This window comes from Festucalex cinctus, chromosome 3, assembly GCF_051991245.1.
Source record: "Festucalex cinctus isolate MCC-2025b chromosome 3, RoL_Fcin_1.0, whole genome shotgun sequence".
Classification (NCBI taxonomy): Eukaryota; Metazoa; Chordata; class Actinopteri; order Syngnathiformes; family Syngnathidae; genus Festucalex; species Festucalex cinctus.
In genome coordinates this window covers 21,597,674-21,624,786 of record NC_135413.1, presented here as the reverse complement: position 1 = coordinate 21,624,786, position 27,113 = coordinate 21,597,674, and the positions used below count along the sequence as shown (strand labels likewise).

General features: G+C 39.7%; 1 protein-coding gene and 1 long non-coding RNA gene across 5 annotated transcripts in view; one reads left to right on the top strand and one right to left on the bottom strand.

The window, feature by feature from the left end:
- mtss1la (MTSS I-BAR domain containing 2a) overlaps positions 1-18,045 on the top strand; it is a 32,042-nt gene extending 13,997 nt beyond the window's left edge. Inside the window, exons 4-15 of one of the 4 annotated variants that reach the window (XM_077516645.1) lie at positions 6,279-6,363; positions 6,535-6,626; positions 6,718-6,792; positions 9,503-9,660; positions 9,758-9,865; positions 10,746-10,843; positions 12,927-13,059; positions 13,289-13,363; positions 13,540-13,695; positions 13,987-14,163; positions 15,040-15,205; positions 16,714-18,045. In XM_077516645.1, coding sequence (XP_077372771.1) covers positions 6,279-6,363; positions 6,535-6,626; positions 6,718-6,792; positions 9,503-9,660; positions 9,758-9,865; positions 10,746-10,843; positions 12,927-13,059; positions 13,289-13,363; positions 13,540-13,695; positions 13,987-14,163; positions 15,040-15,205; positions 16,714-17,504 — 2,114 coding nt within the window. In that variant the 3' untranslated portion in view covers positions 17,505-18,045. Of the gene's footprint in view, positions 1-6,278; positions 6,364-6,534; positions 6,627-6,717; positions 6,793-7,030; positions 7,193-9,502; positions 9,661-9,757; positions 9,866-10,745; positions 10,844-12,926; positions 13,060-13,288; positions 13,364-13,539; positions 13,696-13,986; positions 14,164-15,039; positions 15,206-16,713 lie in introns of those variants that run through there. The other 3 variants (XM_077516646.1, XM_077516647.1, XM_077516648.1) reach the window with 3 other exon arrangements.
- LOC144016052 (uncharacterized) lies at positions 1,967-9,280 on the bottom strand. The gene is made up of 3 exons (XR_013282830.1): positions 9,019-9,280; positions 6,400-6,468; positions 1,967-2,211 (listed from the first exon to the last, which is right to left on the bottom strand). It is a non-coding gene; the product is annotated as an uncharacterized LOC144016052 (long non-coding RNA).
- Positions 18,046-27,113: the final 9,068 nt, after the last annotated feature.

Here is a 27,113-nt window from a genome sequence, read left to right as displayed (position 1 = left end):
AAGACAGATGCAAGGAAGTGATGCACAGGCTGGATAGGAAATACAGCACATAATTGCTCCCATTCTCTTGCTAAAACAGTTTTGGAATTAATAGGATTTAATCGAAAGTAAAATGTTTGAGTCTTGAATCTGGAACTGGTACTTCAAATGCTGATACATTTCACAATGTACATGTGGGTAGATTTGATTTTATGCTGAACTGAGATTCCATAGTTATGCCAAACATTTTCCAATATCATTTGCACAATCCCATTCCATAATTTGACATGCTGTGTTTTTATATTTTATGTTAAAATTACACAGTCAATCTTACTTATTTCAAGTTGAGCCTTAATATATCGCTGATATGCTGTTTTGTTTAAGTCTCACGCTGTGTCCATCATCTTCAATATAAACTCCAAAATCAGTTAGATCACTTGATCAAATGAGCAGCCATATGACTTCAAAATATCAACTGCTTGGAACTGATCTAGCTGTGCTTTGAAGCATGTTTTTGTTTTTGATGTGAAAGAAGAACTTACAGCTGCATATTTGCTAGGGGTGTTAAAAAAAAATCGATTCGGCGATATATCGCGATACTACATCGCGCGATTCTCGAATCGATTCAATAATCGGCAGAATCGATTTTTTATTATTTATTATTATTATTATTATTATTATTATTATTATTATTTTTTTTTTTTTTTTTAGGATTCACACCTTGAGCATGGAAGAATGTTATATGAACGGCACATTAAGCCTTAATATTTTTATTTTAATGCTGTTCAAACATGAAACAGATTACAACCTCTATAAGACTGAAATTTCAGATAAATAAATAATACATTTTCATATAAATCTTACACTCTACAAGCTTACTGATTAGTATTTTCTAAATATGAATGAAAAAAAATCGCAACAATCGACTTATAAATTCGTATCGGGATTAATCGGTATCGAATCGTGACCATTCGTATCGGGATTAATCGGTATCGAATCGAATCGTGACCTGTGAATCGTGATACGAATCGAATCGTCAGGTACTAGGCAATTCACACCCCTAATATTTGCACAACTGGGAAGTAAACAAAATCACTGAAGCTAGCAAGCCGTTTCTAATTTAAAAGGAGTCAATAAAATGATGTGTTTTTGTGGCATAAGAAGAACTAGCAGCCGTTATTATTTACTGTACACATACACATGTTGCAACTATAGCTGCACCTGCCCAGTCTATTGAGATCCAATCTAATGTATCATAAATGCTGCATTGTGGTTATTGTGTATCTAGTTTACAATAGGAATAAAAAAAAAAAAAAAAAATGTAGTAAATTATAATGTGCTGAATGTCGAGTCAAAGTAGATTAAATGGTGACATAATTTATAATTTGCGTGGGCACGAAAGTGTGAAATAAACTTTTGGTAGATGAAAATAGCGGTTAGCCTAGCTAACTTTTGCTATTTCTATCGCTGCTAATCTGTCATGATATTCAAGTCCAAAATTGTCTTTACATATCTTTTGTGCACCACATTTGTGTAAACACAGCATTCTGATTAATATTGTGTTTGTGAAATATGACTTCAGAAGCAAAATCCACCCGTTTTGATCCATCTCAGGGTGCGGCCATTTTGCCACTTGCTGTCGACTGAAAATGACATCACAGTTGCCCAGGGCTCTGGGAACGACCAATCACAGCTCACCTGTTTTCTGAGTTTTGTCATGTGATGTATGCAAGGTGAGCCTCGATTGGCCGTTACTTGAGCCCTGAACAACTGTGTGTGTGTGATATCATTTTCAATCAACAGCAAGTGGCAAATTGGACGCCACCCTGGAATGGATTAAAACGATTTTGATGCTTAATTAATATTCCACAAATGCACTGTTAATCAGAATAATAATGTGTTTAGACTAGCGAGGGTGAAAAGAACGTGTTATTATTGTAAAAACATTTTTTTTTTTTTTTACCTGATTTCCACTTTAAAAGTTATTGACCATCGGGACCTTGGGACTGGCAGAGGGGAATATGGGTAGCTTATGGCACCAAGTGAAACATCTTCATCTGCATTTGTCCACTGATGGCATCAGATAAGCGAGTTGGAAGTCCTCTGTGAATTGGTCGGAAGGAAGACTAAATGCCAAAAATGCGGACTAAGTCTACAAATGATAAACATCATTGTGGAAGATTAAACACGACTGTTGTCATCCATACTGGGATGGGTTCTAGCATTTTGCCCCTGCAAACACAACAACAACATACTTGATTAGTGTTGCTGTCACAATGTCAAACAAAAAAAGGTCATTATTATCTTTTTGAAGGCAGAACTTGTCGTACAGATCTTTTAGTGGCCCTCCCAACATGGCAGGTGTAGCACATTTATCGGGCTTTATGTTTGAAGTCTTGGCTGTGCCTGTTGCACCTGCTCAAGTAAGCCAAATATCTCCTATGCCTGATGACCAGTTAAAGCCAGCAAGCACTTCAGCATTAGTGCCCTCTCTCGTCCTCCCCTTCGTTCGTCTCTCATCACACCAGCTCCTTTCATCCCTCAGGGGCCTCCACTGTGTGCCAGCCAATTGACGTTCAGCAACACTTTAATAGGGTGAGAGAGGCTAAAGGCAGCCGGCTTGACTGTCTCTTCCAGCCATAGTCAGCAAGGTGCCAATGTGAGGAACCGCAGTTTCTCACGGATGATGGAAATTCCTGAGCACGGCAGCTGTTCTATAAGAGCAAATAAAATACAGTTGGATTCTTGTGGAAGTGAACCATGGAGCATGTTCTTTGCCTTTGCTAAACACTTTCTGTTGACACACGAAGTAGAACAAGGGGGCAAGTGTTTAACTCAGACTGCAGTCGAGAGCTTGAAAGTACTGGTTGCAAATCCTGAATTGATGCTTGCTCCAAATCAGTTGTCCAATGAAACCTGAGAGAGAGACAGTTCACCAAAGCTCCCATATTGAAGACATCAGGAATAAGGCGCTGTAGCTCCTGGCTCCTTGGCAGGGGAGTCCGCGATATAGCGGGCCTATTAAAATGACTCCCCTTTCCCAGAGGAATTAGGGAAGATAATCAGAACCAGAGCTCACTGTCTTTAGACCACACTTAGCTGGAACTCAGTGCTGGAGCTTTGCAATTTTCCCACCATGGGTTTCACCCTACTGTCAGCAATATCAAACAGTAAGCATAGGAAAGCTGATGGAAATTTGAATTTTGAAACAGCACCCAGTGTGCGGTTCTAATGAACTGCTGAGTCACTACCGGATGCCAGCTGTGCTAAGATAAATGACAGAGTTGCACAACATCTTGCCTTCATTCTAGCCTGTTTTTGACTTTTCCATTTATATGTGGGTGTTTGCTACGGCTTCCTCTTGAGCCACAGAGGGCAAGAGCCGCTAAATAGTAACCTTACCGCCTCCTCTGTACAAGAAGTCATTTTTTTTTTTTAACTCTAAGAAAGTCACACGTGCGACAGCTGACTGGCTTTGTTATTTTGCCATTACAAAATTCTCAACTTCAGTCCTCTTCTTGTTCGTGTGTTTGTCACATGCGAGGGAGCTTTGGGAGTGATTCATACTGTCCCACTCCATCCGGCGGGGGCCGGAGACCAGAAGAGCTCTCGGATAGGGCCAGGAAACCTCTGGACCTCCCCAGGATGTGGCTGTCAGTTGATCCTCCTCAGGGACGGAAAGGAAGAGAGGAGATGGGTTGAAGAGAATATAGGGGGGGATGCGCAGGTGTGGGTGAGACATTAAGATGGGGGGCAGTGACTTTGCAAAGATCTGTTAAAGAGATAAGAGTCCTCATTTGCCTTCCTGGCTCGTGCTATGTGACGAGGTATTTCACAGCTGCGCAAGTGCGCATGCCTTGTAAATGTTAGCGATAGATCAATGCATGACCTGGTCCACATGTTTGCACGGTGCATGACACAGTCTGCTTGCCTTCAAGTTTATTTCCTTATTACAAAGAGGTCAACAATTCCTCCTAGCCAGTACATCATCTATCTCAAAGATTCTGCTCATATTTTGCTTCCTTTTCTTTTCTTTTATACCATATTCAAAACCAGCTTCATTAAGATGTAAACAACCATTAACTTATGTAGTTTATCTCTGTAAAAGGGGAAGTCAACCCAAAAATGTCCTTAACAATGTTGTATGTGCACCCTACGGAGCCCCTAAAGTGACATGGTAGAAAAAACAACAACTTTGCATTCCCTCGCAACGTTGTTTTTTTCCCCCGACTATGTTTTCTTAGGTGCTCCGTAAACACTTCCGGGTCATCTTCCATGTGACCAAAAGCGACGAGGATGGAACGTGTAAACAAAGCAGTGGGAAAATACATGCTCCATTCTAGTCGCTTTTGGGAAAGCTTTCCCATTGCTTTGTTTCATGTTTACAAACGTTCGATCCTCGTCGCTTTTGGTCACATGGACGATGACCCGGAAGTGTTTACAGAGCACCTAAGGTGACATGGTTTTTGTTTTGTTTTTTCTACCATGTCACCTTAGGGGCTCCGTAGCACCCACTAGTCTAACCATCTAAACACAGCATTCTGATTAGTGTTGTGGTTGTGGAAATTGAAATAAGCAACAAAGCCCACCTGTTTTTTAATCCATTTCATTGGACGGCCATTTTGTCATTTGCTGTCGACTGAAAATGACACCACAGTTGCTCAAGTCTCAGGTAACAAACAATCACGGCTCGGTTTCAGAAAACAGGTGAACCGTGATTGGTCGTTACCTGAGATCTGAGCAAGTGTGATGTCATTTTCAGTTGACAGCAAAAGTGGCAAAATGGACACCCCTTACGATTACAGGTGGATTTTGTTGCTTTACTCTGGTGGTGGTAAACGACATATGTAGCTACAGCTGCCCTGGGGGAGACTGTTGTAAGGAAGTATGGCTGCCAATGTGCTCCTATGACCCCTCTGTCCACCACAAAACATTTGCACCATTTTTATAACAGTGTGAGTGGCACTGGAGGCAAAATATGTGAAGTGCCTTGCCCAAGGACACAAGAACACATGACCGGCTCTAAAGTCTGAGTCAAAATGTAGCTTCCATATGCTAACACAGACACAATATTGTAGTGTTTAATGCCTGATGACCTTTCAACTCCAACAATTCTGAAACAATCAATGAAGAGGAATCCAGTATCATCTTTGAACTCGAATGTGGTGGTCTCGCTTCGTAACGCTTTTGTGATCTAACTACCAGAAAAGAGCACATATCTCAGTGGACAGCAATCTGGAGCACAATGCGCTCCTTTGAGTTTATGGCCTGATTCTGCAGGGAGGTTTCGAGTCACTTTCTGTCTCTCCACCCAGCATGAATGGTGTTTAGGAAACAGAGAGAACAGGAAAGGCAGCGCAACCAAGGAAGAATAGAGGGATATCCCCTTACGTTCCCTCCTTTTTCCTCTGGGATAGAAAGGCTTGAGAACGTTGGGACGAATGGGGGGTTGGTTAATTGCAGCACCTGTCCATACAGAGGCGTCAACATCTGTATGGGGGACCTGTGCACATACATTTGAAAACGGGCATGCCTTGGCCTGGCCTGTATGTCTGGTAAGGGACTCTTAAGATTAGCAATGTGTGGCCCAGATTACAAGAGGATCAATGCTGCCACATACTGCACTAGCCTGTGAACCATCAGTGAGACACTGGCCCGTCTGAGCTTTAGGGCTTAAGACTCCATTTAATTACACTTCAGCAGAGAGGAAAAGTACAGTAAGAAATTCACACAAGCTGTCATTTACACTGTGGTGCGGATCACATCTGCAATCTTAGTATATCAAGGCACAATGTATATTTCATCCGGAAGATGATATACTTTTACTTTGCGCATAATGTCATATTTGCTTTCACCACATAAATGTGACATTTATGGTCTCTGGTTTTACAATTGCTACCTTGTGGCCGCAGGAAAAAGCCATCTTGTGAAGGGGAAAAAAAGCCATGACTTACATTATATCACATCTTTTCAAAATGTGTTTCTCATGTGTCACATACTGTATATCATCAGCATTTGTCAAAAGATGAAGATCAAGCTGCTACTTGTTACTGCCATTATTTTATGAGTAGCAACATTCAGCAAAAACCTAAGGCTATTCTGTTGTCCTGGCCGTCCTTCAATTTCCAGCCATCCATTGTCTGTACCGCTTGTTAGTATAAAATAAGCTGCATCCCTGTCATAAATCATTATTTCTATAATTTCAATAAAAAGTGTCACAAAAAAGCCAAAGAAAGAGTCTGTGAAGTTTTGTGGGATTTAACAGTCTAAACGTTTCGAGTTTTCTGTTTTGTTTGAAGGCGCCACCAGGGATATCGGCTCCGCTCTGACCAGGATGTGCATGCGACACCGCAGCATTGAAGCCAAATTACGCCACTTTACCAAGTACGTGTCATCTGGATGTTGTTTGTGTCCTCTCACCTTGAGGGGGATTAGTGCTCCCAGGTTCCTTTCCATCTCATTTGGCCTTCATCTCTCCCTGAGTGTTTCCTGCAAGACAGATAAAGCAATTGACAACACGTCCTTCAATTTCTGAGTGTCATCTTATCACTGTAGTGCTCTAATGGAAGGCCTGGTCACGCCACTCCAGGACAAAATAGAGGAATGGAAGAAGACTGGCAATCTGCTGGACAAGGACCATGCCAAAGGTGAATGGCATGGAAGCAAATTTAAATACATTTTGATTCAATCCTATACCGTTGATGGGTTTTCTCTCTGTGTGACTTTTCTGCTCAACAGAATACAAGCGGTCTCGCCAAGAAATCAAACGAAAGTCATTAGACACCATCAAACTTCAGAAAAAAGCAAGAAAAGGTGAGAATCTCTGATGAGCTGAGTCTGACTGCCAGATCTTGTGTATGAATTGAGTTGAACTAGCTCCATCTTGTGTTAGATGCAGGTGGTACAACAGCAAGCAAGCTGATGGGGAAATCTGTCACATTTTCAGTCTGCTTTCAATCTTTGCACTCCTTCTCAGCTACTATTCTATGATAAGAAAAAAAACAAACAAACACTTCTATTAATGGTCGTGCATTAACTCTAAATCGTACCACTCTTCCTGCATCATTGGTGCAACTTTTTCAATCACAATGTGTCCTGATATGGCTCTGCTAACATTGCTTGTTTTTCTCTCCTCCCCTCCCTTACCTCCGCATACCCCTCAACCCCTCCCTGATTTTTTTCTGGTTATGTCCTCCGACATTAGAACTTCTCGGTACGTCTGCTGAACTTACAGTAGTTTATAACCAATGCATGTTCTTCACGGCATCACATCCATTATAACACTTGACTGCCAGTCAGAAAATGTGTCATGTTGGTATATGTTCACTAAGTGAGAATGAGAAATCCATCCATTCTCTGTAATCCGCACTGGAGCCAAGCGTGTGCTAGAGAATATCCCAGCTGACTTTGGGCTCGAGGTGACCCTGAGTTGGTCAATCACAGTAATTGAGAAATCTCATACTCAAAGTATTTGCCCTCAATGTCCATTCTTGATGACTGTTACTAGGGGTGTGAATTGCCTAGTACCTGACGATTCGATTCGTATCACGATTCACAGGTCACGATTCGATTCGATACCGATTAATCCCGATACGAATGGTCACGATTCGATACCGATTAATCCCGATACGAATTTATAAGTCGATTGTTGCGATTTTTTTTCATTCATATTTAGAAAATACTAATCAGTAAGCTTGTAGAGTGTAAGATTTATATGAAAATGTATTATTTATTTATCTGAAATTTCAGTCTTATAGAGGTTGTAATCTGTTTCATGTTTGAACAGCATTAAAATAAAAATATTAAGGCTTAATGTGCCGTTCATATAACATTCTTCCATGCTCAAGGTGTGAATCCTAAAAAAAAAAAAAAAAAAAAAAAAAAAAAAAAAAAAAAAAAAAATCGATTCCGCCGATTATTGAATCGATTCGAGAATCGCGCGATGTAGTATCGCGATATATCGCCGAATCGATTTTTTTTTTTTTTACACCCCTAACTGTTACTCATAAATGATGGCCATAGAACCAGAAATTGAATTTCAGTACAATATGGCTAAATAGACAATAAGTCAACAATAGTACTAAAAGACACATAACAGAATGTACCCCATACATAGATAGGACTTAAATCCCAAACAGTACAGTTAATAAAGGTTTAATGATAGTGTCATATTTCCTATGGGAAAAAAAAAAAGAATTCTTAATCCCAGCAATTTTAAGCTTGGCCCCTGCAACTAATTGTGTTTGACTTCAGGGATTCCACCACAGTATAGGACAATATGGACCGTGTTGGTCCCAACATTAGGTACCCTTGCACAGTTTAAATCTACTTGGGTCAAAAAACAAAACAAAACAAAATAAAACGAACAAAAGGGGTCAAAAAGGGACGAACCCAATTTTTTTGGGAGTGTTTTGGACAAAAGACATATTGGGTTGGTAAAACAATCCCAATATTGGATTGTATAACCCACAAAACAACACCCCAAAATTTGGTTGTTAAGCAAAACGCACAAACAAAATTAGGTGGCTATGTACTAAAAAAAATGAATGAATGAATGAATGAATGAATGAATGAATTAAATAAATAAATATACATTGGGTTTTATTGCAGGCTATTCATTCAACCCAACGTTTTGGGTTAAGTACCCAAAAAGTTGCGCCCAATTTAGGTTATTTTTGGCCAAACTGTTTTTAGAGTGTTCATAAAAAATGCACTTTTAATACTGTATTTGAGGGGTAAAAACAAAACAAAAAAACAACACATTTATGGGTCCAAAGTGACTTACTGCTACTTCTATGGTGGGGAAAAAGTTTGGCCAAATTGACCTAAATAGCAGCTGGTCCCTTTTTGACCAATAATTGGGTTATATTTTGCTCAACTGTTTTTCAAGTGTAATAAAATCTGTACAATCTGTAAAATCGGTCTAACAATAAACCGAGAGGTTCATAAATAATACAGGCAAACACATTGACACTGACATCAGTAAATCTTAGGTAAGACAAATATATTACTCTCAACATCAGTTTGATAACTACTCACATGAATAATATATTTCTGAAGGAAACTTCGTCTTCAAGTGCATGAAAGTGGCTCCGTCCGTTGTAAATCAAACAGCTGGCATCTCATCACATCCGTCTTTCATTCTTCGTTGCTTCTGTTCATCTATCATAGTGTCAAAGTAGAATGTACTGTGCCCTTGATTAACACTTTTCTAATGGAATTCATTCAAGAGTTTTGGAGTCATCACCAGTAGCTCCGCATCAAGTCATTATCTCTGACATGCTTCATTGTCCTCCCGTTGCCATGTACATGAACCCATCAAATAAATAAACACTTTCTCATTATGTTTTTCTAATCATCTTTCATTTTTGACTCTCCCCCTTTTTGCTGCACTGTTGACACTCTTATCTCCCCTCTCTCTAATTTTCTATCGTGTTTTTCTCCTCCTTCTCTCTTGCCTCTTTGCTCATCCTCCGCAACCTCCGTCCCTTCCTCTGTGCCTTTGTGCACACACGCATCACAGGGCGAGGAAACCTGCGCCCGCAGCTGGACAGTGCCATGCAGGACGTCAGCGACCTCTACTTGCTCATGGAGGAGACGGAGAAGCAGGCCGTGCGCAGGGCGCTTCTGGAAGAGAGAGGGCGCTATTGTGCGTTCATCAACTTGCTGCAGCCTGTTGTGGTGAGAAACCATGAGCAACACTTTTGTACACAACAGCAAACTTGCTATGTTTACATTTGTTTTTTTTGTTGATGTAAAATCCTGTTTACTGTTGCAGAATGTTGAGATTGCCATGTTGGGAGAGACAACACACTTACAGGCCATTGTTGATGACCTCACGCTGCTAACTGAAGACCCACACAAACTTCCTGCAGCTAGTGAGCAGGTATCAGACACTGAATTATTGAAAGATTCGTACCAACCTTGTCGTCTGGCATCATAGTAGTGATGGTTTGCTTTGTAGGCCCAAATGTTGTGCTTTTAAACAACACAAGCGGACAGTATTTTTTCAAAAGTAACTCTAATAATTGATTAGCAACCTATAATTTCTTATTGAATATAAGACCCGAAACAAAACTTGATGGATTTTAGACATGGTCATATGACAGTATGTTCATTATTATCTCATTCACTCCCAGCCATTTTCACAGAAACAATCCTGTTCGCTCCCGGCATTTTTACTGAATTTTGACTGATTTTGCAAGGCCCACAGAATATTATGTTCTATTGCTATAAAAGCATGGAACCTATCAAAAGAAAGATTAAACTCTCTTCTTTCATCAGAAAAAAGTATGTTTCTATCTGTTTCCATTTTGCAGCAATTAGCATTAGAAGGGAGCTATGTTTCATCAGTTTTCACAAATCTATTTAAAATTGTAAGTAATTGAGCTTTTTTTCTAGATGGCCCTGGTTGATCTCCTTTGCTCTGCTCCCACCTGCTGGCCGTTTGTGTAATAACTACCATTTCTGCAACCGTTCTTTGCAGTTGAGAGGCTGCATCAAAGCCTTCTGTATACTCTAGCATTAAAAAACACACACAAAAAAACGTATAAATACGTCTTTGGGACACTTAAAACATAAAAAAAAGCATATTTACACGTTATTGAGAGCAAATGAGTTAAGGTTGTAGTTTGCATTGCTGTCACCCTATTTATGGTATCTACACAAGCATCAGTAAGAACTAAATTAGTGTACTGTATTACTCATTTAGGCATTTTTCGCCCCCTACAGTTGTCACAACCATCTTGTTGTGTGTGTTGCCACAGGTGATCCGGGACTTAAAAGGTTCTGACTTTACCTGGTCCTACCAAACACCTCCCTCTTCCCCCAGCAGTGTCAGCTCTAGAAAGAGCAGCATGTGCAGGTAAAATGTCAACACACACATCTGTAATCAACTATAGAGCTCCCAAGCCAATAATCGCAACCACAACTTGTTGACAATGTTACACTTCATTCTCATCCTGACATTATGAGTGTACAACTCTTTTTTTTTTTTAAAGAAAAAAAATAAATACAAATGAGTGTACAACTCAACACTTGCCATCAAAACACATCATCACCCAGTTTCAGTGCGACTGTAATAGTTTGTGCTCAATTAACTCGGGATGTAACAAACATCACGATCCGATATTATCACGATATGAAGGTCATGATACGATAATTATCACGATATTGTGGGGGCGTTGGCAATATTTAAAAAAAGATCACAATATTGTAAAAAAAAAAGAAAAAAAAGAGAGCTCATACTAAAAAAAAAGCACAATATTGTGCTTTTGTGCACAACCGCAATGCATATAAACCACCTACAATCTCTAATAACAATATTGAGGCACTTACTTGGTAATGCAAGCACACGTTGATCGCTTCACAAGCAAATTAGGTTCCCCTTCATCTGACAAATAGCATAGATTTTAAACATAGAAGGCCAAAACATCCCTAATGAAAATTAAATTGCACTAATAAGCTAGCCACTGGAGGGTGCTAGAACTGCACAAATGGAAATCAACCTGACTTTTTTAACAGATGTGTTCCTTTTAAATATTGTGAACATGACGACGACGATATTGTGGCAGTTTTAATATCACGATATCACGATATTTTCCTTATCGTGACAACACTACAATTAACATTGTTGCATTCTTGAATCTATCCATCGACTCATCTATTGTCCCAGTGGTTAAAAAAGAAACCATGAAACGGTTCAATTAAACAAAGTTGGACTTACTATTGTGAATTTTTTTTAGTTTATCTACTAGGTAAAAGCCTCATAACCTTTATATGAAAATATGATTTTGCACCATGATTCAACATGTTCACAATAGGTACTCCTGCAAGCCTTTAGCCAATAGTTTTCAGACTGGATTCGGGTTCGAATTTTCTGCCCTGTCTGCGGATGTGAGGTCATGTGTGCTTTGTTTACGTGAAGAAGGGTGTGGTGTGTGCAGTTGATTTATTTTTTAACAGGTGGCAGTAGCGATTCTAAATGAAATATTCTGTGTTCAGTAGCTTTAGGGTAACATACGGTATAGCTGGGAATGAATAAGAGAAGCATGTTATCAGTTTTCGCACGACAGTCCCCAATGTGCAACACAGGGTAGGTAGGCCTACATATTGTAAATGGATGAATATGGTGTCGAATAACCTTGACCCCATCAAACACTTTTGTGATGAACTAGAACAGAGATTGTGAACTTTTGGATGAACAGCCAAACATTCCCACAGTTTAGGAGGGCAACACCATTACATCATCAATCAAACAGTAATGTAATTTTAATGCTTAAAAAAAAAATAATTAAATGTGCGGACACACAACTGGGGACATTTTAAAACCATTTTAAACCATTTTAAAAAAATGTTTAAAAGTAAAGTTCAATATTATTATTTAAATCAGATATGAGTTAAGAAGATTGTAGAAATGATTTATTCATTTAATTATTTTTCTTTGATGTATTGATATGAGTGTAATGAAATTTGTATATATGTGTGTTACTATTGTGTATTTTTTATTTTTCTATTTATTTTATTTTTTTTATACGAGTAGGATTATATTTTCTTTTATTAAAATGTAATTTATTATAAATAAGTGATAGGATATGAAGAATAAGGGGTAGGACTGGATAAGTTTTCAACTTCTTCCTACTCCCTTGAACATATACATCGATATTTATTGGATGTTTCTTTTATTTTTTACTTTTAACTTTCTTTATTTGTTTATGTGTTTATATAATTATATATGTATATATGCATATGTTCAATAAACTTCAAACTTCAAACTTCAAACTTCAAACATCAGTTTTCAGTTCCTAGATGAATACGACCAACAGCCCCAAAATGAGAGCTGTAGAAGGAAAATAAGACTCATGTGGTGAACATTGTAGTGAGGTAGAAAACAAGAAAAAAAAAATCACAGAAAAGTATTTTCTTTTTTCTAAACGTCCTGTCAACAGTCTCCTCCAGATGCCCTCTGCCGGGGCCCATCGACTCAGCAGCGTCTCCTCTCACGACTCGGGATTTGTCTCCCAGGATGCCAACGCACACTCGAAGCCTCCTTCTCCCATGCCCTCTGACATCACCAGCCAGGTAGCAGTCGTTCCGTCATTTCTTATTTGCATCTCTGAGCTCTTAGATGAAATACAAACAGATTTTTGGTTGAGAATGTTGACGTTATTTGTGGATGAGTTTCTTTTCTTTTTTTGTTCATCAGCAGTCCTCTCCAATTTATCCTTTTTGCTCTCATCTCCTACACCTTTTCCTCACTCACTGAATTTTCATCTCTCCCCCACTGTTTCTACTCCATCTTCCTTCCCAGAAATCAACAAGCTCAGCCTCCTCTGAGGCTTCAGAAACCTGCCAGTCTGTCAGCGAGTGCAACTCGCCCACTGCGGTTAGTTGTGCATGCGAGTCGCCAATAAGCCGAGCTCCTTGATAAGCCAGTCGCAAATATATACAGTACAGTCATTGTTAGCTCGAGCTTAAAAGAGGTCCACGGGCGGCCTCAGTGCAATTGGACTATTTGTGGATGGTGAGCACTCTGACTCAGACTTGTGTGTCATTCTGCAGTTTGGCTCATGCTCATCCTTCGGCACCTTCCGCCCTGCTTTCTCTCACACTGGCACCATCAGGCCTCTGTCTGTCATACTTCCTGCGTCCCCCACATGTAACCACTCCCCCGGATCCAACACCCCCTCACCCACATCAAAGGTTCCTAACTGGAAGGTTTGTTTTCATTTGCAGTTTTAATTTTGGGTTCTCTCTCTTTCAACTTGGTTGCTTCTTTGCTTCTTGTGTTGCACATGTTTAGATTAATCTTGCAGTCACCTTTCTGTTGCTCATCAGGTTCAGTTTTCTCATCTTTAGCCTCATAAAGATGTGGTAAACTGAGGCGGCTCGCTCATTTAACAACAGCTGTAGTCTGCCCAAATCTACCTCAACATAACATTCATGAGTCAGATCAGAAGTTTTAATCAAAAAGTATCTAAAGTCTTATTGTTGCATGTGCTTCTCCAGGATTGGGGGAAATCAAGCCAGTGTGAGCCGTCATTGGCTAGCACTTTGCAGCGCAGGAGAGAGTCGCTAGATAAAATAAGAGACATGGAAGCTCCGCCCAGTCCGAAGGGGTATTCCGGGAACCAAGGAGATGATGCACACAGAGCAAGAATCGGACCAGGGATGATTACAGCTAAGGTAAGACATCCTGTGGAATGCAAAAGCATGACAAGCTCGCAACGATCAAGAGTTAACTCCAAAATCAATAAGTACTATTATGTACTGACAGTAAATGGTGGTTTTGCAGTTTACTATTGTGCGCTACGTTGCTGCTTGAGGCCCATCAAATGTCAATAAAAACAGGACCCCACGATGCTAAATATACAATGGGGAATCTGCATGTGTTGTTCTACAGCAGTGGTGTCAAACATAAGGCCCGCGGGCCGGATCAGGCCCGCAAAGGAGTCCGCGAGATGATTTTGTAAAGTAAAAAAAAAAAAGTTGTAATGCTGGACTAATTAATCAGTCGGCCACAATCAAAATATATAAAATATATAAAATTTGTAACTTCACAAGCAGTCCTTGTACGGGGAAATCGTCCTGGATGTCATTATTTTACACACAACTTAAAGTTACGATTTGTTTAGTTATTATTATTATTATTAGTAGTAGTAGTAGTATTTATTTTAATCATAGACCAACAAACGTGTTAAATACGAATTACTGGTAACACAAATATATGATATGACAAGGATTAGCGTCCTTATAACGTTATTAACTGTGCCACGCAATGCATTCTGGGAACAGTATATATGCAAAACAGGTAGATTTAACACATCCAGGACTCAGTGTTGCCGTGTTCCATTTTCATTTGTATTATTTTTTTGGAACAATATGATTATAATTGAGCTCCGTAATTAAGGGCTGGCACACAATTAGAAGAAATCTGCGTATAATTGACGGCAATCATTTTAAAGTTATATACCGTTATTTTACCGACGCGGCCCATTTGGTAAAATATTTTCCTCCATGCGGCCCCTGAGCTAACATGAGTTTGACACCCCTGTTCTACAGCATGGGGAACCCCTGTCGCCAGCAGCCAGTACTCTGGCAATGGTTTTGACCAGAGGCCTAAGCATGGAGCAGCAGAAAAGCAGCAGAGACTCACTGCAGTATTCAAGTGGCTACAGCTCTCAGACCAACACTCCCTCGTGCTCTGAGGACACCATCCCCTCCCAAGGTGAAACTTCACACACAGTCACTCATTAAAAAATGTAGGGAAATTCGGCTTCAGTTTTTTAGTTCTTATTGTACAACTCTAACAAGAGCTGAACAGCAAACTGGTGTAATTACTTTCTGACTGTTGTTTACACTGCACGAAATTAATGTCAAATTTTTATTCTTTAATTACTAGCTGATCACAGCAAAATCGACAGTGTTAGATTAACACTGAGACTGTTAACTCTAACACGAGAAAAGTGTGTAAATCTTACACTCTTCAAAGTGTTACTTTTTTTTACACTTAACCATTGTTTAAACATTTAATTCTGCCAAGCTACACTTAACTGTGGCGTTTAACTCATTCACTGCCAGTCATTATAGAAAATGTTTACATTTCCAATACTCACGTGATATTCCATTCAATAATTATATATAAACCGAATCTACCAAATAACAGAATAGACTCCCTACTTTTTGTCCCGTCCCGTTCTTTTATAATTGACAGCAGAAAAATGTAGGTTTGCCAAAATACAGCCATTTCTCCCATGGACTCTGATACTGTGTTTATTTCCTATAAAATGGGGCAATGATGTCATCTACCGGTGGTTGGGCATCAGTAAAGTTGTTTCCAAGTTTGATATTTACAGTGGAGCATGCTCAGATTCGCCCCCATTTAGCACCGCTCTAAAAAATACAATTGACAAGTATACTTGTCAAAGGCAGTGAATGAGTTTTAAACACATGAGTGTATTGTGTTAAAAATGTAACTCAAACTACAGTTTACTCTGGTAAATGGTAACGTTCATCTTCCTTACAAGGCCCTCAAAGCACTTCACATTTCAACTACTGATGACATGACATTAGGAGCAGTATCTTGTTTAAGGATACTTTGACATAGTCACGCTGGGCTGGGCAATTTCTCTTTCTCTGGAAATGAGGGTGTGGTCAATTTAACACTCAAGGTAGTGCTATATTCAGGTTACACCCGTCATACACCCCAACACTCAAGGAAATTTATTCTGACAGTGTTAAAATAACACTCCTTACTGCATACAGTATTTGATTTAACACTGGGAATTGAACACTGACTGTTTTGCTGTGAATTGTAAATAGAATAGAAATAGTAAACAGAGTAGTAAATAGGCTGAATGTCATGCAATTTTAAAAACAGTTCTATATTAGGGCATACAGTGGTCCCACACTACTTCACTTATCACAGCTGCACTGTATCACGTATTTAGGTCCAAATTTCATACATTACGGGGTTTATTTGTTGTTGTACCTCAATGTTTCGCGGCTTTGTCAGAGAGGATGTTCTTGTAAATGTATTGGTGGTTTCAAGGATCATCTCCTTGTTAGAGAACAGCAAGTTGTGCAAACAGAACTGAAACGTTGAACACTTGGACATGTGCATTCAAAAATGTTGAGGGTGTCAAATTAAATGCAAATAAACAAATCCCAAACGTTTTATGGGCCGCGTAATTATGTATCGTATACAACCTGATTTTGAGTTACTATCATCCCTAGGTTCTGATTATGAGTGCTATTCGCTTAATGGGGATGCTGACACCGAGGCACAAACGGAGTTTGACAAGTCTTCCACCATCCCGCGCCACAGTAACATCGCCCAAAGCTACCGCCGCATGATTCAAACCAAAAGGCCTGCCAGCACAGCAGGCCTTCCCGCAGGTAAGAGCCTGCAGGGTGCTGCCAACGGCGCCGGCGCTAGCAACGTGGCAACGATTGCCTCCGGAACGGCCACTATTCGGCGGACGCCTTCCTCCAAGACCCCCGGGGTGAGACGCACGCCTTCCGCATCTGGCCCCATTCCCATACGACCTCCCATTGTGCCGGTGAAAACCCCCACTGTGCCTGACTCGCCGGGGTACGCCTGCCCATCCCAGCAGCGTGCATGCGGTGAAGAGTTGCTCCACTCGGATGATCCATATGCAAGTGAATACTTAAAGCAAAGGAGCCTCTCTGACACAGCGTGGGCTTGTGGAGGTGCAGACCGGACTTTTTACACCCAACAAGCCCAAGGCATGGCCGCCCACAGTGCTGAGGAGGACTCAATGCTGGCCGCCAACCGTCATAGTCTGGTGGAGAAGATAGGAGAGCTGGCGGCCAGCGCCCATGCCCTCGGTGAGGGGCAGTTCCCCTTCCCGAGCTCATCATTAGAGGATTCTGCAAAGTGTGCACTCCAGGAGAACTCTTCGGATGCCCAAGAAGGCGTGGACATGTTGGTTACTATACGTCGGGGTATTAAGCTCCGCAAGACAGTCACTGATGATAGGTCAGCCCCAAGAATCCTGCGGTAGCTCAGAAAAGAGTGTTTCGGAATAATTAACACAGCACATAATACATCAACTAAGGCACAAAATACAAATAGGATGGAATATGTCCATAAAGTGCAAGTCATGTTATGTATGTGTTACATACATATGTATAAAGTAGCTCCATTTTTTTTGTGTTATTTTTGTGAGCCTTGTGGCTGTTGATCTCTACTCCCTCTCCCCCCCTTTCCCTTTTATTACTCATGCTCCGGTTATCACAAATCTTAACTGACGCATGGAAAGCTCTATGTCTCTGTTCCCTCGTGCTCTTATGATTAATATAAAATTCCTTTCTTCCTCAATCACGCAACCGTCATTGGAAAGTGATGGTCGAAGAGCTCTGTGAGCCTCTCTCTGTGTCGTGTTTCCTATCTTTACTGTACAAGAACCGTTATTACTGTTATATTTCATAAGAGGAGAAGCAGCTGGGTGATTCATGTATAATAGGAGCAATATGGCAGTGTTTTTTATCACTGTACTGTACTGTCAATATATTCTGCTATTAAAAAACGCTTTTTACTGTTAACTGTGTTATTGTCTTTGACGCAAAATGCAAAATCCATAGTTATCACAGTTATGGCTAATATTTTTACTTTTTTTTTTGTTCATAATTTACAATTTAGCAGTATAATACGGGCAATAACATTTAATTAGCCCCTTGAGGTAAAAGGCAATTCAGTGATGAATACAAAATGGTCCATTTGACTGACACTGCAAAACTGTATTTTAACAGTTTTGTTGGTTAAGTAGAACTGCAGTATGAAAAGGAATACAATATGTCACTAACATGTCTGCAATACTGCGGAGTACTGAAGAGCAGTTCTACACCACAGAAAAGTCTACAACCACAACAATAATAATTAAAAATATATATATATATAAAGGTGGACGGCACGGTGAACGAGTGGTTAGCACGTCCGCCTCCCAGTTCTGAGGACTCGGGTTCGAGTCCAGGCTCTGGCCTTCCTGGGTGAGTTTGCATGTTCTGCGTGGGTCATCTCCGGGTACTCCGGTCTCCTCCCACATTCCAAAGACATGCATGGCAGGTTAATTGGGTGCTCCGAATTGTCCCTAGGTGTGCGTGTGAGTGTGGATGGTTGTTCGTCTCTGTGTGCCCTGCGATTGGCTGGCAACCAGTCCAGGGTGTCCCCCGCCTACTACCCAAAGCCAGCTGAGATAGGCGCCAGCACCCCCCGCGACCCTTGTGAGGAATAAGCGGTCAAGAAAATGGATGGATGGATGGATATATAAAGGTGCCAATACCACTAATTCTGTTTTTGAAACAGGTGTTAAATAACCACACACTCAAAAGACACACGTGAAATGTCCAGGAAAGCCTAATTGAATCGCATGTGAATACTGCAATCGTTCAAAAATGCAGATGAGGGCGCCAGAGATCCTTGACGAGCTGGCCAAAAAGCAAGCGATGGGCGGATTATGTTTTTTCTTTTCTTTTCTTTTTTTCCCAAAGCCGCATCACTGCTCCAGGGAAGACGTTTGGCAGGTGTGAGAGACAATTGATGCAAGGAAGAACAGAGGAGAAAATGTATACCTTCCTGGACCGACACCCGCGTTGTTGTCAACACAAAACTGCTGGAGTGTGACAGCATACAGAAATCATCAGACGTACACCAAGAAACCACTGCACAAAGCTGTTCACGCAAGCTGTCAAGAGGGAATAGTTTCAACAAAACGGACTAACCTAGACGAAATGGAACAGCTTGAAAAAACAACAACATAAAGATACTCATGAATGGAGTAGTTGAATGAGCAGAAATCTCTTGAATTATAAAACATGTCTTTATGGACAATTTCACTTGTAGAATTTCAGCATTTGAAATAAATTGCACTTCCACTCCCTGCTCAAACACACGGGGGATCTATTTTAATCCCAGCAACGGCAACTCATCCCTGACAGTTCTCTGTGAAGAAATATAAGACTAAATGAGACGCAGACAGTTGGAACGATAGCTTAACCACAGCTAATGAGGTGTGGGGATGTGTTGGGTCTCATATGTGAATGATAGAGGGCAGGCGATGCTGCAGGTCCACCACACCAACAGCAATCCGTTCTCCTGACTTCAGTTTATTTAAAATCTCTCGTTTGAATGTTCTTATTACCCTTGAACCTAAAGTGCAACATCGAAGGGGAAACAACTGCTAAAGGGATTTTGCATGCATGATTTGCAACCATTTGCACATTCTTTGAAATCAAGTGACCCTGACCCTGTATGTTTCTGCATTCACGAGCTCCTTTCTGACTTAATCCTTTCATACCAGTTCTGGTTTATTTTTTTTTATTCAGTGTGTTCAAGCAAGCAAAATACAGTACGGACTCTATTCAATGTGCCATTTGAAATAAGCATATAAACTGTGTATGCACAATAATGACTTGGTCTGGCTTGAAAGTGTTTTTGTGTAACATCTTTGACAACGTTTTGCTGCACTGGATGATTATTTGTGCAAGTAAATCCTAAACCTGGTTGCACACATTGCTCCATAATTCATAACGCTGCTGTTTTCAACTCTAGCACAGTTTAAATACTACGGTGGGTGGTAGAAGCCGTAGGGGGATCACAGATCAAATCTAATTAGCCGTACCTAATACATTGGAGAGATGTCTTTATATTTGTCGAGCTCCTTAACTGCTTTTTGCCTGAGGACCTGATGAGAGAAGATGTCCTAAGGGACTCATATACGCAAGATCACTACAATGAACACTTCAGTGTTGTTGCTCCTGTCAGCGTTTTGATGGTGCCAGAAATGACTCCTTGCAGGGGAATGCGTTGCGTGCTTGACTTTTCCAAATATCACTGTTATCAGGATGCAGATTGTCTTGAAACGAGAAAAACAAACGTTGAATACTTTATCATGTCATTTACGGTTTTCCGACAATCTTTCGCAATTTTATTTGTGAGATTACACCCCCAATCCCCCCACCCCCGACTATTCTAGGCACACCCATCAATATGGGTGGGGCCATACACCTACGATGTCAGCATTGAGTATACCCACTTCTAAATCCCCCCCATGCACACTGTTCAGCCGTGGCCGATTCTCCTCTGCCTCTAATTGGCTGGTACCCGCTTACCTTTGCTAATTAGATTGGCTAACTTTTGAAATGAGGACTGATGAGCCAATCAGAGGCAGAGGAGGACGACTCATGACAAGGAAAAGAATCCTTCAAATTGTTTTCCTGAACCGCAACGGCAACCCAAAAATTTAGCTCCTATCATTAACTGATTTTTTTTATACACGGGACACTTGATCGTAATATAAGTTTGATACCCAGGGTGGATGTTGCTGGTTACACTCTAGTTTTATAGTAGCTAGACTGGTACTTGATTTTAAATTAGTGCTGTCAAAGTTAAAGCGTTAACTAATTAATTAATCACAAAAAATGATCGCATTAATCATTGTATTACCACAGATTAATCACACTATTAATTTTGACCGCAGATGATCCTTTTTAGCCGACAGCGGATGGTTACGTTAAAGGTAGCTGTTGGAGTTTGAGCAATAAACATCTACAACTACATGCATTAAAGTAAAGCATTTAATAAATGTTTACATGTGCCGTAGTTCATTTTCCCCATTTTAAATTATATAAATAATTAAAAAGCAGGATGAGCATATGCAGTAGATATAATTTTTTGAAGACGTCATCATAAATATAGTCTTAAAGTCTTATAGTCTTAAAAAATAGTCTTTTTAAGTCAGTGATTAATCACGATTAATCAAAATTGTAAGATGTGATTAATCTAATTAAAAAATGTAATCGTTTGACAGCTCTATTTTCAAGTAAGTTAACACAAGAACGGGGACAAATAGTTTGAATCAGACCAAAACAATACTGAAGTCTAACCAGAGTGTTTTCACTAATACATTTTAGGCCTATATTATTTCAGGTGGCTTGTGTTCCCATTAGTACCGTAACTACAAACTGTTCTTAACAAGTATGATAATTTATTATTGTGAGCAAGTACAAATGACTGATTTTTAATTCTTACATGTCACCATTTCTTAAAGAGGATGTTTTTATGGACTTCATGGAATTATTTATTTATTTATTTATTTATTTATTTATTTATTTATTTATTTATTTATTAAACTTGTAAAAATTGAGAGTATACCCACTTCTCCAGGGACCACGACCCCAATGGTGTAGGGCAGGGGTGTCAAACTCATGTTAGCGCAGGGGCCGCATGGAGGAAAATATATTACCAAGTGGGCCGCATCGGTAAAATAACGGTATATAACTTAAAAACGATTGGCGTCAATTATACGCAGATTTTCAGTAGTTGTGTATTCCAAAAAATAATACAAATGAAAATAAAACACGGCAACTCTAAGTTCTGGACGTGTTAAATCGACCTGTTTTACATATATATTGTTCCCAGAATGCATTGCGTGGCGCAGTTAATGACATTATAAGGACGCTAAACATTGTGATATAGATTTGTGTTACCAGTAATTGAATTTGTCTCGTATTTAATATGTTTGTCGGTCATGGTTAAAAAAAATAAAATAAAATAATAATAATAATAATAATAATAATAATAATAATAATAATAATAATAATAATAATAATAATAATAATAAAACGTAACTTTAAATTGTGTATAAAATAATTACATCCAGGACGATTCCCCTGTACAAGTTGCATTGCTCATCTGAAGACTGCTTGTGAAATAACAAATTTAATATATTTTGATTGTGGCCAGCTGATTAATTAGTCCAACATTTTTTTTTTTAAACTTTTTTTTTTACTTTACAAAAGCCTCTTGCGGGCTGGATTAAACACACTTTGCGGGCCTGATCTGGCCCGCTGGCCTTATGTTTGACACCCCTGGTGTGAAACATAATAATAATAATAATAATTATCTGACCCCCCCAGGGCTGAGGTCTGGCAATGGGTTTGATTCTAGGCCTACTCTCATGGGTAAGAAAATTACATGTCCACATCTCATCTCCTGATTAAAACGATTTCCACAATTTCTTTCTATTCATTTATACAACTATATATTTGTTACATAACTCATCAACCATTAATGTCTCAAAAGAAAGCAGAATGTGGTGTTATTCAAAATCACTACATGTTGACCATGAAATGCTTGTCTTGATTTGAGTGAAAGGATTTGGTCAATTATTCATTCAGAAAGCATGAAGCTTTTTTATGTTTATGGGCCGCTTTCACCAGTATATTCGCGTAATGCCCTCTGGCTCTTCGTTATCTGTTTGAAAAGACGGATGATGAGACTGTTTCATGTTTTCTGTCTTAAAAGAATAAAAAACAAATCATTAAGGCTTTGTGGTTCTTGTATGCATGTTGGTCTTTCAACTGATAGCTCTCATGTAAACCAGCCCTCATTCTTGGGTCAGATTGAATGTGATTGAATTAGACTGTTGTTACTGCTGAGATAACATAAAAATAGATGATCTGAATCGCGTTCATGGAATAGTTGAAAGAAAAGTTAAGCGTGGCTGATTCCACAATGGCGGAGATGCTTTTACATAATTTCACATTAGTATGACAATGAAAGTACAGTTGAGTACGGAAGCGGGGAACTGCCAATGTGGAATAAACACTTTTGACTGTTGCTGTGTTATTCAAACGATCTGCAAAGTCGTTCGAACATGTTCGAACTTCTTGATGAAGTCGTTCAAAAGTGCTGCAAAGCTGTTCAAACGTATTGATAAACATTGACATTTTCCCATTATGGATTGCTTTTCAAATGCGCTATTGTGGCATAGCAAAATGCTATGTTTTTAGCATTTGGCCTACTTTTCTCCTATCGTTCAAACGATTTTACCAAGACATTCAAACAACTTTAGCAATAGGTTGCAACAACGTTATCCAGCTGTTCGAACGAGTTTGCAGTATGTACGGGCGTCATAGCCCAGCCCAAATTTTGTACTCCACAATGGCAGTTGAACAGTTCCATAGTTGAGGTCTTGTGGTCATTTCTCATAGTCATAGTTCACTCTGCGGTTATTGCAGTCATTTTCATCCACAGGCCCGTACTTGTAAAAACACCAATGAAGGTGGGGATGCTAGTCTGTTGTGGTGACTGCACACAGCTTGTGCCATGTAAAAGACCGCAATGATGAACCAATATGAGCTTTGTGCTCCAGCTGCCGCCTGTGATGCAGAAATATCTCGGGGCTCACTTCTGGTTATTGCCTTGAAAATAACAATTTGTTGCTGATAGTGGATTCGACGAAAATTGTGGTGATGGATTGCACTTTTGCATTGATATGGAATTTGCAGCCACCACTGATAAATATTCAAAGCAAGTACAGATGAAGAAGAACTTTGTATGGAATTGACACATACATGCATATGCCATACAACACTCCCCTCTCAAGGCATATTGATCTGCACATGTCAAGTGAGAAGACAGGATATGTCTGACTCACAGATGTGTCTTTGTTTTCTCGAACTCAACATCCCCTCCTCTGACAATTTGTTCCATGTAATATTTGCACTTACTATATACCGTATTTTCCGCACTATAAGGCGCACCACATTATAAGGCGCACCTTCAATGAATGACATATTTTAAAACTTTTTTCATATATAAGGTGCTACAGTAGAGGCTGGGGTTACATTATGCATCCATTAGATGGTGCTGCGCTAAAGGGAATGTCAAAACAGTCAGATAGGTCAGCCAAACTTTATTAATAGATTACAAACCAGCTTTCTGACAACTCCATTTACTCGCAAAATGAATAAACAGCTGTTTTATTATTTTCTCTGAGGTAAAGTATTAGTATTAGCTAGCGATCCAAGATGGCGGGATCTTCTGCGCATGCGCGTCACCGATCGTGCAGGGTCGCCGATAGCGTCTTGACAGCGAGACCTGTTGCGGCTCAATATTGATCCATATATAAGGCGCACCTGATTATAAGGCGCATGGTCAGCTTTTGAAAAAATTGAAGGCTTTTAGGTGCACCTTATAGTGCGGAAAATACGGTACTATAGTATATGCGACTTGTCACATAGACTCTCTCGTTTTGAGTGAAACACATTGATGCAGTGTAGTTGTACACGAGTAAATGTACAGTTACTGTGTACTGGATGTAAACATACACTCTGAGGATAAATACTCTTGAATAAATTAGGTTTACTGTAGTGTGAGGTTTAAATCTCTTTAAATCTTCACGCTTCCTACCAAGACATTTTGCTTCCGGCCTTATGAAATGGGGAAGGCACTGCAACCTCACAAATTGTCTCCCACACAAAATGGGAAAAAAAAAATTCTACATTCACACTCAAATACATTATACATCACTCCATTACTCCATCAGTGCATTAACAGTGCTTCCAACATCGCTAAATGACAATTCATCACCGCTATTTTAGGACCGTTACGTCAGCGACAGCCAATTGGTGTTGAGAGCGTAAACGTAAACACACCGCCATATAGTTGAAAAAAAAAAAAAAGCAGACGCACGCACCCAATGTTCAGTTTCAATTTACAAGCTTCAGTAACTCACTTAGTCGAGCTAATATTGTCCAATATACATTATGCCCATTCTCTTCCTTCCGATTCCGAGTGACGATTCCGGTGACGGATGAAAACCCACTTCCGTTGGTCTGTCAATTTTTTGACGTTTCCCATCATTCCTCAACCTCTGCAAATGTATTCATCTTGTTAATTTATTTATTTTAACCACTTTCGGTTTCTGTCGAGATGTTTCTCAGACTGATTGCTAAAACTCAAATTATGCTAAGCAGTAGATCAAAATAAATAAATAAAAAAAAAATAAAAAAAATAAAATAAATTGGATACTAATCTGACCATTTAAGTTTACATATATATATATATATATATATACACACACATACCAGATTATGGGAGTCTTTTTTTTTTTTTAAATGATTCCATGTCTTCGTTTTTTTTTCTTTTTTTTCTTTTTCCTGTCAGTCTGCTTGGTCGCGCACGATGTTTGATCTAGATAGCTTTTTTTTTTGTCACACCGGAACATTTTTTGTGTGCACCAGAAGAGTTTGATATATTCTCCTGTCACTTTGGTTATTTACATTTTGATGGATATTTATCGAAAAGTCAGTGGGATGAAACGAGGTTTAAGAAGGCCAACGCTGACAGAAAAGAGAGAAAATAGCAAAAACACAAACAAAACAATGGCACAATGGACGTATAAAACAGTATGACTCATATAAATGCTGCATAGGAATTTTTTTTATTTATGTTAGTTATGTGCTATACCCTGTCAGGAAGGGACATAACTACAGCAAATGACAGGAGTAGACGGTGCTAGTAAGCCAGGCAGTGCTCCTGGTGTGTGGTGGGAATGACTGAACACCTGGTGGAACCTAAAAAACAAAATAATAATAATTTAATATCATAAGGGTATGATGTGTAGATATAGCGTAGCAATGAGTTTTTTTCTGATAATCTGTTTTCCCTGTTCTTCAATGCTACCACAGGTGTACAACTTTTTTTTAAAACCATTGGTCCTCTCTTATGTGTCCCTCATGTCTTCTTTCTTCCAAATATTTTTTTTTTCACATACATTAACTCATTCACTCCCGGCCATTTTCACAGAAGTAATCCTGTTCGCTCCCGGCTGTTTTACTGAATTTTGACTGATTTTGCAAGGCCCACAGAATATTGTGTTCTATTGCTATATAAGCATGGAACCTATCAAAAGAAAGATTAAAGTCTCTTGTTTCATCAGGAAAAATAAAGGGTGTTTCCATCTGTTTCCGTTTTGTAGCAATTAGAATTAGAAGAGCTAAGTTTCATCAGTTTTCACAAATCTATTTAAAATTGTCAGTAATTGAGCTTTTTTTCTACATGGCCCTGGTTGATCTCTTTTGCTCTGCTGCTGCCACCTGCTGGCCGTTTGTGTAATAACTACCATTTCTGCAACCGTTCTTTGCAGTTGAGAGGCTGCATCAAAGCCTTCTGTATGCTCTAGCATAAAAAACAACAAAAAACGTATAAATACGTCTTTGGGACACTTAAAACATAAAAAAAACGTATTTACACGTTATTGGGAGCAAATGAGTTAATTGCCAATGAACCAAACTGTTGATTTGTCCACTATGAAGGTTTTTGTGTTCTCTAACTCTGCATCCTGAACTTTCTTTTTAAGCCTTCTTCACTTCATAGAAGAAGTACTAGTTTGTACACAAACACTAACAATAAATATGCTCAAGAGATGTAATAGACTATCCTAGAGCAAGGTGCAACGAAGCAAATTTAGGGCAGTGCAAGTCCATACAGCTCTTTACAAGAACATATGTGTTTGCTCGACTTGCTCATCTGTGACAGTCTGAGTGATTTTCCCTCTGTCGAGAACATTTTAATCTCAGGGCGGATTTGTGACACGAGTGCTTCTCCTGCTATGTGCACTCGCGACGAGAATGGGGCTGTTGACAATCACGTTGGGTGGGGCACGCATGAGGTACAGCTCCATCGCTCCACCAGTACGCCCCCCACCCCCTTCGTGTAGCCCCCTCCCTCCTTCCCCCTCCCCCTTCTCCTCCCTCCACCGCTTGGCGCTGTCCGGCGCTGTGGATTCTGAAAGCTGCATGTGAGCACAGCCAACAGTCTGCAGCGC